A 17,441-nucleotide genomic window follows, 5' to 3' on the forward strand; every position below is an offset into this window, starting at 1 on the left:
ACATTTTTTTTCACCTAAAATCAAGATAAAAATTAGAAAATACACACTACTACTGTGCAAGGAGGATCTTCTCCATAGAACGAGAAAATATTGACACATTTTTTTCTCTGGGAAAGTTGCAGAGAGAACTTGGTCCGACTTTAACCTTCCTTGTTGTGTTGAAGTAATAGAGAAGATGAAAGTTATGCTGTTCTTGCTGTTGTTATATTGAAGCTGAGAGAAACCTGTGGAATCTTTCTATTCTATTTTGTGATGATTTATCCAGTGACAAGTTCGTGCTCTTCTTCTGTTTCTTCTTCCTGTGGAAGAAATCCTCTGTGTCCAAAACATACGAAATCTACAACACGAGATGTTGCGAATCACATAAGAGCTAGATTCTGAAAACAAGAAAACTCAGTAGTTTGGTTGAAGATCAGTATCTATTGTTACCTTATAGGAAGAGCAAGACATCTTGCACTCAAGGCCATTGATTACTTGTACACCTTCCATGGCCTTGCAAGCTACTGCAAGATCATCCAGACCGCTGTATCCACGGATGTTCCTGCACACACACAATAAAAGACTTGCATTTATTATATGTGGGTAGTGAAAGGTGTGAAAGCTACTGAAACTCAACATACCTTTGTAATACAATGTCTTGTAGCTCTTTCTTCCCTGATGAGTTGGAGAGAAACTCATTTTTCAAATAACTTGCAAAAGTGGGATCCATGGTAACTGCAGAAGCCTCGGGCTTTTCGGTTATGTTATCCATAAGCTGGATTGACAAACAAGGTGGAGAGGAAGACTGCATATATGAATACACAGGAAAAAAAACAAGTTCAGGCTCAATGAGTCAGCATTCTTCCTCAATAATGAAGGAGAAAGCTGAGAATTGGTTTAGGGTTCTTACACATTCCAACCGATATATGTTTTCCTCGTGAAGGAGGATCCTAGCGTTTTCATAATATACAGAGTCAATTACCCTACCATGTTTCCGGGAATTCTCATACTCATACAACTGAAGAAGCTTATTGTCCATATCGTCAGCTACAACAGCTTGAAGCTGCAACAGATGAAATGAAGTTAGAATTTTAGAAAGAATGTATTGTTGAAAAGTAAAAATGATCATTACCTGTTTAACCAATTTGTATATCAGTTTCTCCAGGGTGAATAAAACATATGACTGGTTTCCAATAATAGCTCGGCATTCATCCTCAAACTTGGAATTATCAGTTGAGCCATTAAGCAGACTAAACAGAGCATTCATAAACCTGCAGAACATACAAATACGAGTTTATGAGTTCTTTTTTATTGAACTGAATAAAGAACTTGCATAGTAACATAAGCAGTGGACCAATTCTATATCTAAATCCATAGGTTAAGATATCTACCTTGCATAATGATCTGGTGAATTTTTATCTTTCGTGTTTCTCAGTTTCGTTTCACCTCCTGTGCAATATCTTTTTGCAGACAAAATTCTCTCGTACAGGAACTGTGGAAATCCAAACCCAGTTAAAAATAATTACTAAACCTTTTCAAGGTAAAACATGTTTTCAGACTTCAATCTGAGAAATCATATCATAAGAAACGATTGCACTTACTCGATGAAGCCTGAAAAGAACATAAAAGTCTTCATTCGCGTAGAAAACTCTGCATTCTTTGTTTCTCTCATCAAGCAACGCCGCTGCAGCAACATGCTTTGAAAGAGGCTTAACGGATAATAGAACTCGTTCTGATGATGGAAACAACCCTTTGTCTTCTTCTATAAGATGTGACTCCATTCCCTCTGCCTCTCCTTCACTTTCAGCTTTACCATCAATCTCATCATGCTCACCCTCTTCCTCCACGCCATTATCTTCCTGTGAACATTCATCACCAATAGATTCAGTTCCCGACGCATCCTCACCAGCTTCTGAAGCATCATCACCATCCTCACCGTCAGCATCCTCATCATTTTCTTCTTCAGCTTCAACTATATGTTCTGGTTTGGCAGTAGCATTCACANACGGATAATAGAACTCGTTCTGATGATGGAAACAACCCTTTGTCTTCTTCTATAAGATGTGACTCCATTCCCTCTGCCTCTCCTTCACTTTCAGCTTTACCATCAATCTCATCATGCTCACCCTCTTCCTCCACGCCATTATCTTCCTGTGAACATTCATCACCAATAGATTCAGTTCCCGACGCATCCTCACCAGCTTCTGAAGCATCATCACCATCCTCACCGTCAGCATCCTCATCATTTTCTCCTTCAGCTTCAACTATATGTTCTGGTTTGGCAGTAGCATTCACATCATGATCTTCATAAACAACAAAGTTGTCTTCAGAATCACCAATAGGTGATAATTCACCTTCCTCCTTCTCAATTTTGGCTGGACCACCAGATTCATCATAATTACTGTTGGCTTTAGAAGCATCTGACTGCACTCCATTTGCTGAAACTATAGTTCTGCCAATAGCGTCTCCCTAGAGAAATGGCCAGGAACAAAGAGAATGGTCAGAAGAGTCCAAAACAAGCAGAATAGACAATTACGAACATATAGTACAAGTGTGAAACTGCATACAGTACCTGCGTACGTTGAATGGTATCAACTTTATCTATAGCTTCACTTGGTTTGGATAAAATGCCCTCTGAACATTGAAAATAAAAGTAAAGCGCAAGACACGTTAAGGTAGGTATGTAAAGCGCAAGACACGTTAAGGTAGGTATTGCACACAAACTGAAGAAAAAGGTTTGAAGTTCAATCCTGAAGATACCTGACGAGTCTCCGCTTCTGACTTTGCCATTATTGTTTTCTACCGCACTTGGGACAGCTGCACATGACGTCGCTACTCTTTCATCAACATCTCCAGATCCTTTATCAGCTCCATTTCCAATTTCTTGATCTTTTTGGGGGTTTTCAGCACAGGTGGCAACATCTTTATTAGCAGGATCAACATCCTTACGAATTTCTTTCCCTGAAGAATCCTTATTCAACAAACCAGTCCTGCCATTTTTGGAGACCCCAGATGAAGCATGCTCATCTCCATTAGCAGCCAAGTTTAGTTTCCTGGAAACCAAACCTATCGCGTCAGAACTCACATTAGCCGCCTTGCTTGTAAATGCACTGTGATGCTTGGTTTCTACAACTACTTCAACAGAATCTGACCCCTTGGCCCTGGATGGAACACCAAGCATCAGCTCCACGAAATTAGCCCAGAGCCTCAGAACTTTACCGATCTGCTCTTTTGAAGAACATATCTCCTCACACGAAAATTGGACTAACTTGAACAGATCTTCATGAATAGTTCTGTCGATATATTCGTACTCGAGTTGAGTAATTATTGGTTGTCTGTAACCAGCAGATATAGACAGAAGAACATCATCTTCTTTTTGAGACTTCTCTTTCAGGTCCTTGATTTCAGACACCAGCGCTGAAATTCAACCAAGGATTAAATAAAAAGTTTATGAGAACACATAAATAAATGCAGGAATAGACATGACAGATGAATGTATGCGATAAGAAGAATCGTATTGGTTACTTATATACACTGAACACGTTCCAAGAGTTTACTTGCCTTTTGCACTCAAGTTCTTGGAATCTTGCTGCTTAAAATAGAAGCTCCGGTGATCAAGTGATTTGTAATGGTTTTTCGCATACACATCCGCCCAGACAACATTAAAACCTTCCCGGCATTTTGTCCATTCATCTTGTTTCTGCTTCAATCGAGTTAGAATTACAGGAAGAGCAGAGGCTGGATTCTTACGTATCATGTCTGTCACGTCAAGACCATGGTCACCATAAAGCCTCTCTATGCACCTTAAATTAAGGGCTGTAGTAAGTCAATAAGAAAATGGCAAGTGTAAGACAAAGATATGAGGGCTCAAAGATAAGGGAAGAGAGATGGAAAGGCGAGAACTATAATTACTAAAAGTCCCAGAGAAATAAACGCCTACAGACCTGATAAGTGGTCTTCAATCCGGAAGGAGCCCTCTAAACTTATTTTCTTCTCAATGATGATATTCAACAATTCTTCTGTACTTTTGGCAGCAGATCCCACAGATTCCAACAACATATCTAACTCAAATCTGTATCAGAAAACAAGTAAACAACAATTATAACATACAAATTACTTAAGACTACAAAGCTATCATAAGAGTACTACTTCTTGTAAACATACCTATCATCTTCACATCTAAACAAGCTTTCTTCATACTGGTTTCTGCGCATGTGTTTGAAAGAGTAGTCTTCACTTCCTGAAGTGACAGAAACCCAGTGATCATTTAACACAGCAGCTCCTGATTTTTGTCTGTGGCGCACCGACGGTGTCGGATACTGCAAATGAGGTATAATAGTAAGTACATTTCAAATGCCACAGATGCAATATAGAACTCTGAAAATCTTATTACATCTGGAGGGAGAAGCCGGTAGCTAGGAGTGCAACGCTCACAATCAGATAGATCAAGCTCTTGAATAGATTTCCCCATGTACTTGTCCTTGGATCGCTCCTTTTCCTTAGCAGCCTCAAGGTCGCGTTTGTGTTCTCTTTCTTTTTCCTCCCCCTTAACTGACCTAGATACTTGTTCTTCACTGCTAAGTGATTCTGCAGCAAGTGTAACAAGCAGAGTTAGTAATCCCCTATAACGTAGAAGAGATATGCATACGTGTAGACAAGAAGACAAGACACAGTTGCATACTTTTGCTCATAACACCAGCGAGGTGCTGGAAACCATCTGCAAAAAGGATGATGATCAGAAACAGCTAGATAACCTAGTTAGTAAAAAGACAGTAGGCAATCATAAATACCAATACTCTCACAACGTTCGAAGAACTGATTGAACTCATCCATGAGATCAGGGAATTTTCCAAGTAGATCTGAAACCTAAAAAATGAAAGAGAGTGGCGTTAAGAGAAAATCAACGTCAACACCAAAGCTATTTGTAGACCTACCAAATTCTGCAGATCTTTCTTTTGGATAATTCCCTTGCTAAATATATTGAGACACCTCAAGAATGACTGGTAATCCTCTTGACTGCATAATCTCTCCTTGACTTTCTCACAAAACACAAATGCTTGGTTGCACATGCCTAACACAATGAAAGTACGTACAAAACAAATCATATTGTAAGTATCAGAAGAAAAAGAAAAGACCAGATGCACCAGAACATATCTGTTGACTAGAAAATCAACATTTTATACTATCCACATAATTTAACTCAATCCATCAACTTATATATTGGACATGATGATAGACTGATAGTTTAGAGATGTTTTAGCATGTGCATGTCATTACTTTCCTCTATAGAGCACTGAAATTTTGGAGCCTTAATAACAGAAAAGTTGTTGGTTCTACATATAACTAACAGTCGCTTACTTTTTAGATTGTTTTTCTCAGAATTCGAAGCAGGACCAGAATAAGCTTCAAAACCCTCAGCTTTTCGAGATGACTTCCTTTTCTCTGAAAAATGTTGCAAGTTATCTTGCTCTGCTTCTCCATCTTCGAAATCACGGCTTCTCCTTTCTCTATTATCCTTATCAATACGTTTCCTCTGATCTCTGTGCATTTTAACCGTTGCTTTATCATCATTAAGGTCAGAACGGTCAACACTATGATCACGGTCACCCCAAGAAGCAACAACCCTTTCTCGTCGACGATCCTGATGATGGAAAACGTATCAGCACAGAAAAGAGAGACATGAAAACAATAACAGAACCAGGAAAAAATGTAACCAATACCATACCTTGTCCATAAACATTCTACGCACAAGAGGAGGGCCAGATCTTCGGTCATCATACCGTTGGGCCTGACTCCGGAGTAACTGGGCTGCTGTATGAGGGGCCAATGAGTCTGGCAAAAACCTAGTAAACTCTTCAAGCAAATCCGAGTGGTCCTCAAAAAGAGTAGAAACCTAACAAACAGATATTAGAGCTAAAAAAATATAGAGAAAATTTAATGTGACAGTATAGGAGAGATATAGTCACTTCAGTGCGGCATTACCTCATTGTACACCTCAGTGATGTCCTTATTATCCTTCCGATACATATTTAAGATGTCCAGGAAAGACCTATAGACAAGTTCATCGTGCTGGAACCGTTTCTGCAGTGATGAGAAAGAGACAGATACAATGAGACACTAGGTGTAAGGGCACCTAAAATGATAAACAACATACGAAAAAAATTCCTCCTTTGACCTTAATTTTATTTACAAAACTGATGGCTTCTTCAAATTCAACAGTTTTCCTAGGTGGAGGCTCTTCTTCTTCTTCATCAAGTGTTATTTCAAACCCCTTGGGCAAAAACGTATTAAACCCAAAAATCAAATTGTTATGCCCCTTAAACAACTCCTTGACTCGTGCAATCACACCAGATGTATCGGTCCTGTAAAATGCAAGATGAAGAATGATTCTAGATGCATCAGACAAAAAAAAAAATTCAATCTTAATAGGAAAGAAAGATCAAACCTTTGTGCCTTAAAGTCTTTCATAACCTCAAGGAACATATCATATTTGTCCCTTTGATCTTGAAACATCTCCTTAACTTCCTTTAAGTAGGTCAAAGCATCATCGGTTGTCAATTTCTGATTGCTAACTTCGCCGTCAGCAATGCTCCCTCCTCCAGTTCCACCGTTTCCAGGTACTGGAGATTGCCCATATCTGCGCCAAAACAAGCTCTAAATCACTTGGTACATTTCATTCAAAGAACCCAGAAATCAATAAAAAGTGTTTAAGATAGTCTTGAACCAAAAACTAGACTCCCCTGATCTAAATGTCAGAAAATTGCATGGGATGAAAAATTAAGTTTCTTCTTACAGCAAGTAATAAGAAAGTTCACAAACCTCACAAATCAAGATTAGTAAACTTGATCACTTTCACCTAGAAAATTCAAAGACTTTTTTTTTTTTTTTGAAAGGGAATCAAAAAACATAATGTGTCGACTTGAATTTCAAAGTCGGTGAAAAAAAAGGGAACTCACGATTCGCCACGAGAAGAGCCCGAAGGACGTTTGAATTGAGACCCGGTTGCGTAAAGATCATCCCTAATCCGCTTCATTGCTACCTGAAAGTGAAAAAAGAAAACAAAAAAAAAATCACGAAAGATCATCAATTAGGTACAAAAAAAAACTTCGAAAATCTCAAGTGAATAAAAACAGAGAAGGTAAACCCATAAATCCCAAATTAGAAACTCCATTACTGAGAAACACAAAAAGAAAGGAGAATTCAGATGAAGTTAATGAAACCTACTTAGTCGCGCTCCAGATTTCCCCAGAGATACGACTCTATGAATCACTCAGATCTCTCAGAGCAGAATCGAGAAGAAACAGTTCCGATCAAATTCCGGCGAAACTTAAAAATTCCACAAACCCCGAAGAGGAATTCCGATGAAAATAGAGTTGAAATCAGAATTAATGAAAGAGAGAAATTTTTTTTTTTTTTTTTTTGCTGCTACGACTGAGAAAGTCGAATAAGGAGGAAGAAGGAAGAAGGAAGAAGAAGAAGAAACAACGACGGAATGAATTAGCCCTCCCCCGGCACCTTTCTTCTTTGTTTTTCTGTAAAAATCAATCAGCCGCACCAAACAAAATAATAATGTGTTATTGAGTTATTCCTTTTTTCTGGGCCTTAAATATTATAATGGGTTTAGTAAAAAGGCCCATTAACAATATTCGTTTAGGTAAATTAGGGTTTTCTTTCAGCGAACCCCAAAGAAATATATATATAAAAAGAGGAGATAAACATTACAGCTACAGACATCATCGTCGTCGATCTAAGTTCTTGTTCATACATCTTTTTTTTCTCCCTTCTGTGTTTTTATTAGTTTTTAGATTCGTGTTTTTGTTCTTTTGGTTTCGTAGTAGTGGGTGAGATCAGGTGATGAGCAAATACTGCAACAATATGAAGGAGATAATCTATATGATTCTTAGTATTTAAGTCTCTGATGATCGATCTTAACTTTTTTTTTGTTTCTCTTTATCTTTAGATTTCGTTTTTGATCTATTACAATTAGGATTAGAGATATATAGATATATAAGAGAGAAGTGATGAATAACATATTGGTCCGTGTTTCAGATTAACCGTGACCGAGACTTTTTAACCACCTCTGATCTCTCTTTTATAGTTTTGTTTTTTTTCAATCTTCAATTTTTTTGGTTTTTTTGTTTTATGGGCTCTGTGATTACTTTGCCTAATTGGCAGTATACGCTATTCTGATTAAAACTTAAGTATGAAAGATAAAATTATACTTTAATGAGAGCCAAATTGTATATAGTTTTTTTTTTAATCTATAAGCTGATTGATTGATTTACTTTGTTTTGGAAAAAAACTTACTTCTGCTATGATGATCTTTTGAATAAAATTCACATGTCAGACTTCAGAGATTATTTTTTTTTAATCTATGAGAATAAACATTCATATTCCTGAGCAGAAGTAAAAATTATTTAAACCACTGATTGATAATGTAATTCCTTCTTTACCAAAGGAGAATGAATTCATGGATAAAGAGGCATTACAGTTTAAGTTTAAACTTGAATCGACATTGAACTGAGACTAAATTTGACGTTATTGGTTATAGAGAATATTAATAATTCTGAGCCAAAAAGATTTAAGAGAGATTGGGAGCCCAACGGAGGCTGTATCACAAAGCGACTCACTTTCAGAGAGAATAGAGAGAAAGATATACGAAACTAATAACTCGGATCTTTGAAGTGAGAGCTGAATCAAGAAGAAAGAACAGTGAGAGCTGAATTAAGACAAATATTTAATATTTCAGTAAAGTTAAATATGTAATTTAAACATTAGACTAATAAAAAATTTGAAATAATTATTAGTTTAAAATTTTTTTGTAAAAGCAATCAGAATTTAAAAACTAAGATTTTATATCCAAATATACAATATGATTATTTTTAATAACTATATTTGAAAGATTTTGTCAAAATTTTAAATAATGAATATCCTATTATCTTTCTTTTATTTCATTTACATGTTGTTTTAATTTGAATTTTCATTTTATATCTAATCATACAATATGATCATTTTTAATAACTATATTTGAAAGATTTTGTTAAGATTTTATATAATGATTATCCTATAATCTTTACTTTTATTTCATTTACAAATTGTTTTGAATTATCATTTTTTATATCTAAGTATATAATATAACTATTTTTAATAACTATATTTAGAAGATTTGTTAAGATTTTAAATTATAATTCTCCTACTATCTTTCTTTTATTTTATTTACAATTTTTTTTAATTATCATATAATACATCTGATTAATAAATATGTATATTTTTTTCTGCATATGTTGTCATTTGAATTTTGAAAATGAAGATATATTACTCAATCTATGAAGAAAAAAATGTGTGTTTAATGTTCCAAATATATAAACTAATAATTATTTAAATATGTAACTAAAATATTAGACTAATAAAATCTTTGAAATAATTATTAGTTTTTAAAAAGTTACATTCTCTCACTAAATAGTTATAGACGAAAATTACTAACTAACTTTAAAAAAATGTAAACCAATCAGAATTTAAAAAAAAAAACTAAGATTTTATATCTAAGTATACAATATGATTATTTTTAATAATTATATTTGGATTTTGTTAAGAATTTGAATTATGATTCTCTTATTGTTTTTGTTTTATTTCATTTACAAATTAATTTGAATTATCATTTTATATTGAAGTATATAATATGATTATTTTTAATAACTATATTTGAAATATTTGGTTAAGGTTTTAAATTATGATTCTCCTATTATCTATCTTTTTCATTTACAAATTGTTTTAAATTATCATATAATATATATATGATTAATAAATATGTAGAATTGTATATGCATAATTTGTTTTTTTTAATGAATATATATTACTAAATCTATGAAGAAAAAATGTGTATTTAATATTCCACAACGGCAGGTTGGTAAACTAAATTTATGTGGTTGATAAATTAATAAATTTTATTTGCTCACAACTACAATATTATAATCACTACTTCAAAATATTTCACAAAATAATGATGCAAATATAATTAACAATAATTAAAACTGTAATAAGCAGCAGACAAATTAAAATATTGTAACATTCTAAAATAATTAGTATCTAAAAAAATATGTAAATTTACCAAACAATTACAATATTAAAAGTAAATACTCTCTCAAACAATAACGTTTTCAAAAATATATAACAATACTTTTATTATTATACTATAGTTTTATGAAAAAAGTTACATGGGATGTCTCTTAGTAATACTGTAATTAATGAGTTTTTTTTCAACACTGTAATTACTAATTAACTAGGATCGGACCCGCGTTACAGCGCGGGGGATTGTTTTAGTGTAGTTAGAGTAGATAAAAATATATAAGATGTTATGCTATCTGTTTAATATACAATTCTAAGAAACTGGTTAGTGAAATATGTAATGAGACGAAATATAAATAGAATGAAATAATAATATACTTACGACGTGGTTGCCGAATATTATTTTAAAAGTTTTTGTTTATAAAAATTAATATGTACATAATACTACTATGTATTTATTTTTCTAGGCATCACTATATATGCTGAATGTATACCCTGAATGTGCTGACCATATTATATATAAATGTGTTGATCATATTATATATAAGTAATTTTAAGTACAAAAGTGGTTTTTAATAGTGTATGTATATGACTTTTAATAGTGGTTTTCCAAAATATGTTATAATTTTTGAGTAACATAAATTGGGCAATATGTTTTTATTGATACACCTAAAAAATTGGGTCTCCGTTTAGTTTTCCAGAAATTTTTGATGTGGGCTACGTTGGCTTTTTAGGATAACCTTTTTCTAAAAAAAAACCTCTATCTTGATAACAGGAAAATGAATCGATTTTACAACATTTCTTCGATCAAAGAAAACATCTTTCATCGTTTCCTCTTCATTTTTCCATTCGATCAACCAAAGATCCCAAATCTAACAATCTTCCAAATCTTTTTCGTAGAGCTGTTAAATCCGACATGTTTACACAACCAATTACTCTAAAGCAATTCGGTGGGTTTATGGGGTTGATAAAAGTGTCAATCGGATTGATTCAGTTTCGCCCACATACTTTCCCGGATCAATTAATCAACTCAATTGGATTGGTAAGTTGTTTTATATTCTCAGTTGATTTTCTTTATATTTTTCGATTACATAGGACCTCTTACCCTATATGAATCCAAAAAAATCGATCTTATATTTGAAAAACATAATTGTGTAGCCAAAAAAAATACTTGTATAGTTGTATATATTTACAGTATTTTGTATATGATTACTTGACATATTTTACATTTTATGCAGTATATGTTGATGAATAGACAATCAAACCGAAGGATATATATGAAGACATCATAGTATCCATAAGATAAGTAGTGGTTTTCCTAAAACATGTTTCATTGTTTTATTTGGAAGAATCTAAACGTGTTGCTTAATTTGATTTACACAAAACTGCAGGAAATCAAATGAGATGTACTTTCATGCAGTCCAGTATATTACAATAGAGTCTATGTTTGGAAAGGAGAAACAGGAAGGTTAGTTTATAATCTACAGAGTTACAATATCTAATGGGTCACCATGGTCAAAGTATTCTGCAAAATTGAACAGTTTGAATTGATCTGGTTATATTAACTTCCCAAATTAGCATAATCAATAATGTCTTATAGTACCTGTTTTGCCATTGTGTTTTTGATTAATTCTTCCTTTAGTCGTAGCTGGTGTCTTCTCTGTTATTGAGACCTCCATTTCACATAAGTCAAATGCTTCATCATCATGAGAGATGTACGCATTCGGGATATCTTCATCGCTGCTAGTCAAATAATAAGACTGCTCCTCATCATAGATAGATTCATCTGCATTTTACAGTTTACATGATCATCAAATATGTTTACATTTTATTACTATTTTATTGTTAGGATAGTAAAACCTATACCATCAGATGAGTTACTCCAAATAGTCTCATTAAATTCCTCTTCTAAATTTCTTAGTTGCATATCGGCATTATCATCTGATGACTGAGATAATATGCTAGAAGACCGATCAAACACATATGCTGAATGATCATCATGATCTGCATAAATCCCAATATTAGTAAAAGAACACTAATCAAATAAGTATAGTTAACCAAGTAATTGGTTTTGGTGAGTTATACTCACAATTTGCTTTCTTCTTGACAGTCGTTTGTTCTTTACTGGAAACATTATCTCTTCTAAAAGCATTTAGTCTGTTTTTGGCTCTTGCGAACATGGCACCAGAAGATTGAGTATAGGGTCCGGTACAAACATTACTATTCAAATTAGATCCATTATAGACATTCTCTGAACCTGTGAAAATTCATATACAACAGTTTCAGATTTACGTTATTGAAATTCAAGCTGTTTTATTTATTTGAAAATGTTAACTCAAACACGGCTAATCATATCTTACCAGATTGTAGCACAAAAGTTTTGGAGGAAGATTGATGTTGAGTTGGCGGTGTATCAATCTGCGGACGGCTTTGTATTGGTAAGGTATGGTGTATTGGACCTTTTGATACTACAATTATATTTATAGGGAGGAATTACTTATGAACAATTAGGTAAAATATTGTTCGTATATTTTAGGGGATATTCATCAAATATCCAATTACCGTGAGTCAAGCTATTGTTTATAGGTGTAATTAATTATACTTTTTCTCTATTATTCGAATTAGGGAATATAAAAAGCAGTTATGGATAGCTTGCAAATTTGCAACCCGGATTAGTATCTTTTTAGTATATTGAAGAGATTGTTTAGCGTAATGAGTGGCTTTGTTTTTGTGATATTTTTTATATGAGATTTCTTTTTGCAAAATTTCAGGGTTATTATTCGTGATATAGAGGTAAATTATTATATGGAAACCCAACTAATGTCGTTTTTACATGTTTTTTATATTCTTTATAGATGTTTGGAGCCCATAAAAGTCTATGAAACCCAGATAAAGCCCACCTTTTGTCAAGTATATCCGATTTTGAAATTTCGGGTTTGTTTTTTAATAAAACCCGATTGAACTAACACTAAAGTCACTTTTAACCTTCTCACTGATGTTTTTAGTTGTTGGCGTCAGGGGTATTTTTGTCCGTTGTGTAAGTTGTACTTCTCTTTTACTATAATAGGGATGAGCTTTTAAAGTTAGAGTTTAGGCTATATTCCATCTGGTTAATTTCTTTTTTCTTTTTTCTTTTTTGTAAGTATCAGTTGATGAGCAAATATACTGCAACAGTGTGCCTGAAATCGTATATTGGTATATATATTTTGTGACATTTTTATTTGATAAGTTGTTGCTTCTGCTATATGATGACTTTTGTCCTTTGAATATTTTTCACATATGTTCTTCATATTTTTTTTTAAATATACAATCTTTAACAATATATATATATTTAGAGCGGAAAAGTAATATTTAATCTTGATCAACATATTTTATCACCTAAATAATATCACCTGAGCCGAAGTAGTGATATGTACTGTATCAACTCAGTTATATATGTAAGGATCAGTTAGATAATTAATTAATGATCTATTCCTATTTGTAAGGATGTTGATTAAAATCATATCTATGAGAAAAATTAAGTTAACGTTAAGACGATAGAAAAAAAAAAAATCAAACTTTAGTACAGTCAAAAGTTTCCTCATGGATTACAAAGCAACATACTCGATAAAACCATCAAGAACTGAATAGAGAGAGACTAATTTGAAGATTTTGAATGTCGCCATTTGTGCAAAAGCATGTATGCATGTGCCCTTCATGACCAGAAATTTCAATAGTGTCTTGCGGTGGACATAACTGAGCCTTCTTCTTCATTGTCATCCTCATCATCAAGAGGTATTTTATCCGCAGGTAGCAAAAATCCGTTAAGTCCGATGATTAAGTTTTTGTGTCCATTGAACACCTCCTTCACTCGAGCAACCATAGCAGGAAAATCAACCCTGTTCTCTCTCTTTCTGTAAGAAAGCTCACCATGTTTAATTAGTTTGAAATCTTTGATCCTTAACAAAATGCATTCAAATTAATTACACAGAAAGAAACAAAAAAAAAAAGATAATAATAAAAATCAAGATCTTACTCTTCTTGCCAGTCCTTCACTATCTTGAGGAAGGTTTTATATTTGTTACTTTGATCACGAAACGTCTCTTGCACTTCCAGAACGAATGACAAAGCTTCACTTAATGTTCTTGTTCTTACAGGCCTGTAGCAAACAAGCTCTAGTTAATACAACTTACTTAAACCCATATATAACCCAAAGACCAACATGTTCCGACACATGCACATCAAGAAAACCACAAGAGCCAAAAGAAGAACTCAGAGAGTGTCACTCGCATGTTCTGAGAACGTTATAAATACTCTTTAAACAAAGTAGACATCAAATTATTATTCATCATTTCGCGTCAATTACAATACACAATCCACCATCAACAACACAATTCAAGACTATAGGAAACCTAACCTAACCCCGTTGTTTTGTCAAGAACCAACTAGTTGAAGGGAAACCCATATAAACTTAAAAGACTTGAAAGAGAAATAGAACAACAAAGTTACGATGAAAATTGAAAAGCGAACTCACTGTAAGTTTGAAGCCACACTTGAATCACCAGTCCGATTCATTATGGCTGCCGGGATCAACAAAAGATTAATAATTAGAGAGAGATTACAGGGATAGGGAATGAAACAAATCAAGTCAGATCTTTAAAATGATAACAGAATCGAGACGAGAAGAAACACTTACATACGCAAGAAAAATGTAGGCAGATCCGATGAAGCGTTGTGACCTATGTGAGTGTAGAGCAGAATCTCAACGTGTATGTCGAACAAGATATAAATAAAGGCGGCTAAAGATAGTGCCATCTCTTCGTAGCGTATTTGGGCCTATAATAATATTATAAATAGGCCCAAGGTTAGGCCTTATTTAAGTATTCATCTGTCTCTTTTTATTTGTTTTAAAATTTTAAGTTTTGAGTTTTGTTCTTTTTTACAATATCAGATGGGTGGGCAAATAATAATGTACTGCAACAATATGCCGCCGCCATTCACCATTAGTCGTCGGACCACGATAAGTAACGAAATTAGCCTTAACAATCATCCGAACATTTTGAAATCTCTGAAAAAGAGTTTGATTCGCCACAAAACCAGTTAGATCCAACCGTTCCTCCGTCGAAATGAGAGCAGATCGAGAGAAACACCTCCATATCAGAGTCAGTACTATACGTACATACTCAAGATAAAAATAGGCAGAGTCCATAGCGTTGCGACTTTGGGATGAGAATAGAGCATAATCACAGAAACATAACGCATGCATGACGAACAATATATTTAAAAAAAAAAACAAGAGATCCCTAGAAAGAATCACTAGGGAAACGCTTTGGTGTTCTTTTTAGGCTTTACTTAGGTATTCATCTGGTTTTGTTGCTTTGTTTTTAATTTTTTAATTCTGGACTTCTTCTTTTTTTAACGGTATCAGTTTATGAGCAAATATACTTCAACAATATGCCATTGGAATTACACATTCGTATATATATTTTGTGACACTTTTACTGTATACTTATTTGATAAGGTTGTTGCTTCTGCTATGATGACTTTTTGAATATTTTTTCACATGTTCTTCAGATTTCAATCTTTAACAATAAAATTATTCAGAGCAGAAGTAATATTTAATCTTGATCAACATGATATTTTATCACCTACATAATTAATATCACCTGAACCGAAGTAGTTATATGTAGTACTGAATTAACTCAGTTATATACAGATCAGTTAGATAAGTAATGGTGCATTCCTATTTGTAAGGATGTTGATTAAAATCATATCTATGAGAAAATTTAAGTGAAATTTAAGAAGATGGAGAAAAAAAAATCAAACTTAAATATAGTCAAAAGAGAGAGAGAGAGAGAGAGAGAGAGAGAGAGAGAGAGAGAGAGAGAGAGAGAGAGAGAGAGAGAGAGAGAGAGAGAGAGAGAGAGAGAGAGAGAGAGAGAGAGAGAGAGAGAGAGAGAGAGAGAGAGAGAGAGAGAGAGAGAGAGAGAGAGAGAGAGAGAGAGAGAGAGAGAGAGAGAGAGAGAGAGAGAGAGAGAGAGAGAGAGAGAGAGAGAGAGAGAGAGAGAGAGAGAGAGAGAGAGAGAGAGAGAGAGAGAGAGAGAGAGAGAGAGAGAGAGAGAGAGAGAGAGAGAGAGAGAGAGAGAGAGAGAGAGAGAGAGAGAGAGAGAGAGAGAGAGAGAGAGAGAGAGAGAGAGAGAGAGAGAGAGAGAGAGAGAGAGAGAGAGAGAGAGAGAGAGAGAGAGAGAGAGAGAGAGAGAGAGAGAGAGAGAGAGAGAGAGAGAGAGAGAGAGAGAGAGAGAGAGAGAGAGAGAGAGAGAGAGAGAGTAATTTAGAGATTTTTGGTGTCACCATTTGTGAAAACACATGTATGCATATGTGCCCTTGCATGACCAGAAATTTCAATAGTCTGTTGCGGTTGACATAACTGAGCATTCTTCCTCACTGTCATTCTCATCCTCAAGAGATATTCGATGCTCACGTAGCAAAAAGGTGTTAAATCTGATGATTAAGTTATTGTGTCCATTAAACAACTGCTTCGCTCGAGCAACGAAAGTAGCATAATTAGGCATGTCTCTCCTTCTATAAGAAAGATCACCAGGTTTAATTAGTTTGAAATATTTGATTCTAAACAAAATACATTCACATCAATCACAGACAGAAAAGAAAAGAAAAAAATCATAAAAATCAAGATCTTACCCTTGTTTCCACTCTTTCACTATGTTAAGGAAGGTTTCAAATTTGTCCTTTTCATCATGAAACGTCTCTTCCACTTCCAGAACGAATAACCTAGCTTGACTATATGTGCTTGTTCTTACATGCCTGTACTGTAGCAAACAAGCTCTAGTTACCAAAACAATTTACTTAAATCCATATAATTAACCCAAATACCAACAAACATGTTCTGATAGATGCACATCAAGAAAACCACAAGAGCCAAAAGAAGGACTCATAGAGTGTCACTCGCATGTTCTGAGAACGTTATAAATACCATTTAAACAAAGTAGATATCAATTTATTATTCATCATTACGCCTCAAAACAACCCACGTACGATGAACAACAAAATATTCAAGACTAGGAAACCTAATTAACCCCGTTGTTTTGTCAAGAACCAACTAGTTGAAGGGAAACCCATATACATTTAAAAGACTTTGAAAGAGAAATAGAACAACAAAGTTACGATGAAAATTGAAAAGCGAACTCACTGCACGTTTGAAGTTACACTTAAATCACCAGTCCGATTCATGATTGCTACCGGGATAAACAAAAGATAAGTAATTAGAGAGAGATTACAGGGAAAGGGAAACAAATCAAGTCAGATCTTTGAAATGAGAGTAGAATCGAGAAGCAACACTTACATACACAAGAAAATTCTAGGCAGATCCGATGAAGCGTTGTGACCTATGTGAGGCTACG

General features: G+C 34.1%; 3 protein-coding genes and 1 long non-coding RNA gene across 4 annotated transcripts; 1 reads left to right on the top strand and 3 right to left on the bottom strand.

The window, feature by feature from the left end:
- On the bottom strand, positions 2 to 7,520 carry LOC104769741 (paired amphipathic helix protein Sin3-like 2). Its single transcript, XM_010494021.2, has 24 exons — positions 7,204 to 7,520; positions 6,936 to 7,018; positions 6,425 to 6,616; positions 6,155 to 6,341; positions 5,962 to 6,060; positions 5,705 to 5,872; positions 5,338 to 5,620; positions 4,914 to 5,050; positions 4,770 to 4,845; positions 4,661 to 4,696; positions 4,373 to 4,566; positions 4,144 to 4,298; positions 3,924 to 4,051; positions 3,541 to 3,795; positions 2,740 to 3,396; positions 2,552 to 2,613; positions 2,208 to 2,448; positions 1,581 to 1,945; positions 1,371 to 1,471; positions 1,112 to 1,250; positions 890 to 1,042; positions 621 to 784; positions 430 to 541; positions 2 to 337 (listed from the first exon to the last, which is right to left on the bottom strand). The coding sequence occupies exons 2-24, from the start codon at positions 7,010 to 7,012 to the stop codon at positions 203 to 205; spliced, it is 4,116 nt and encodes a 1,371-aa protein (XP_010492323.1). The 5' UTR covers positions 7,013 to 7,018; positions 7,204 to 7,520; the 3' UTR covers positions 2 to 202.
- On the top strand, positions 11,289 to 13,229 carry LOC104769743. Its single transcript, XR_764427.2, has 3 exons — positions 11,289 to 11,512; positions 12,408 to 12,487; positions 12,900 to 13,229. It is a non-coding gene; the product is annotated as an uncharacterized LOC104769743 (long non-coding RNA).
- On the bottom strand, positions 13,597 to 14,783 carry LOC104772262 (paired amphipathic helix protein Sin3-like 1). Its single transcript, XM_019242181.1, has 4 exons — positions 14,720 to 14,783; positions 14,558 to 14,603; positions 14,060 to 14,182; positions 13,597 to 13,937 (listed from the first exon to the last, which is right to left on the bottom strand). The coding sequence occupies exons 2-4, from the start codon at positions 14,596 to 14,598 to the stop codon at positions 13,754 to 13,756; spliced, it is 348 nt and encodes a 115-aa protein (XP_019097726.1). The 5' UTR covers positions 14,599 to 14,603; positions 14,720 to 14,783; the 3' UTR covers positions 13,597 to 13,753.
- On the bottom strand, positions 16,331 to 17,441 carry LOC104769744 (paired amphipathic helix protein Sin3-like 1). Its single transcript, XM_019242198.1, has 4 exons — positions 17,384 to 17,441; positions 17,231 to 17,276; positions 16,723 to 16,845; positions 16,331 to 16,605 (listed from the first exon to the last, which is right to left on the bottom strand). Exons 2-4 carry the CDS (start codon positions 17,269 to 17,271, stop codon positions 16,425 to 16,427), a joined length of 345 nt encoding a protein of 114 aa, XP_019097743.1. The 5' UTR covers positions 17,272 to 17,276; positions 17,384 to 17,441; the 3' UTR covers positions 16,331 to 16,424.

Source organism: Camelina sativa, chromosome 20 (assembly GCF_000633955.1).
Source record: "Camelina sativa cultivar DH55 chromosome 20, Cs, whole genome shotgun sequence".
NCBI lineage: Eukaryota > Viridiplantae > Streptophyta > Magnoliopsida > Brassicales > Brassicaceae > Camelina > Camelina sativa.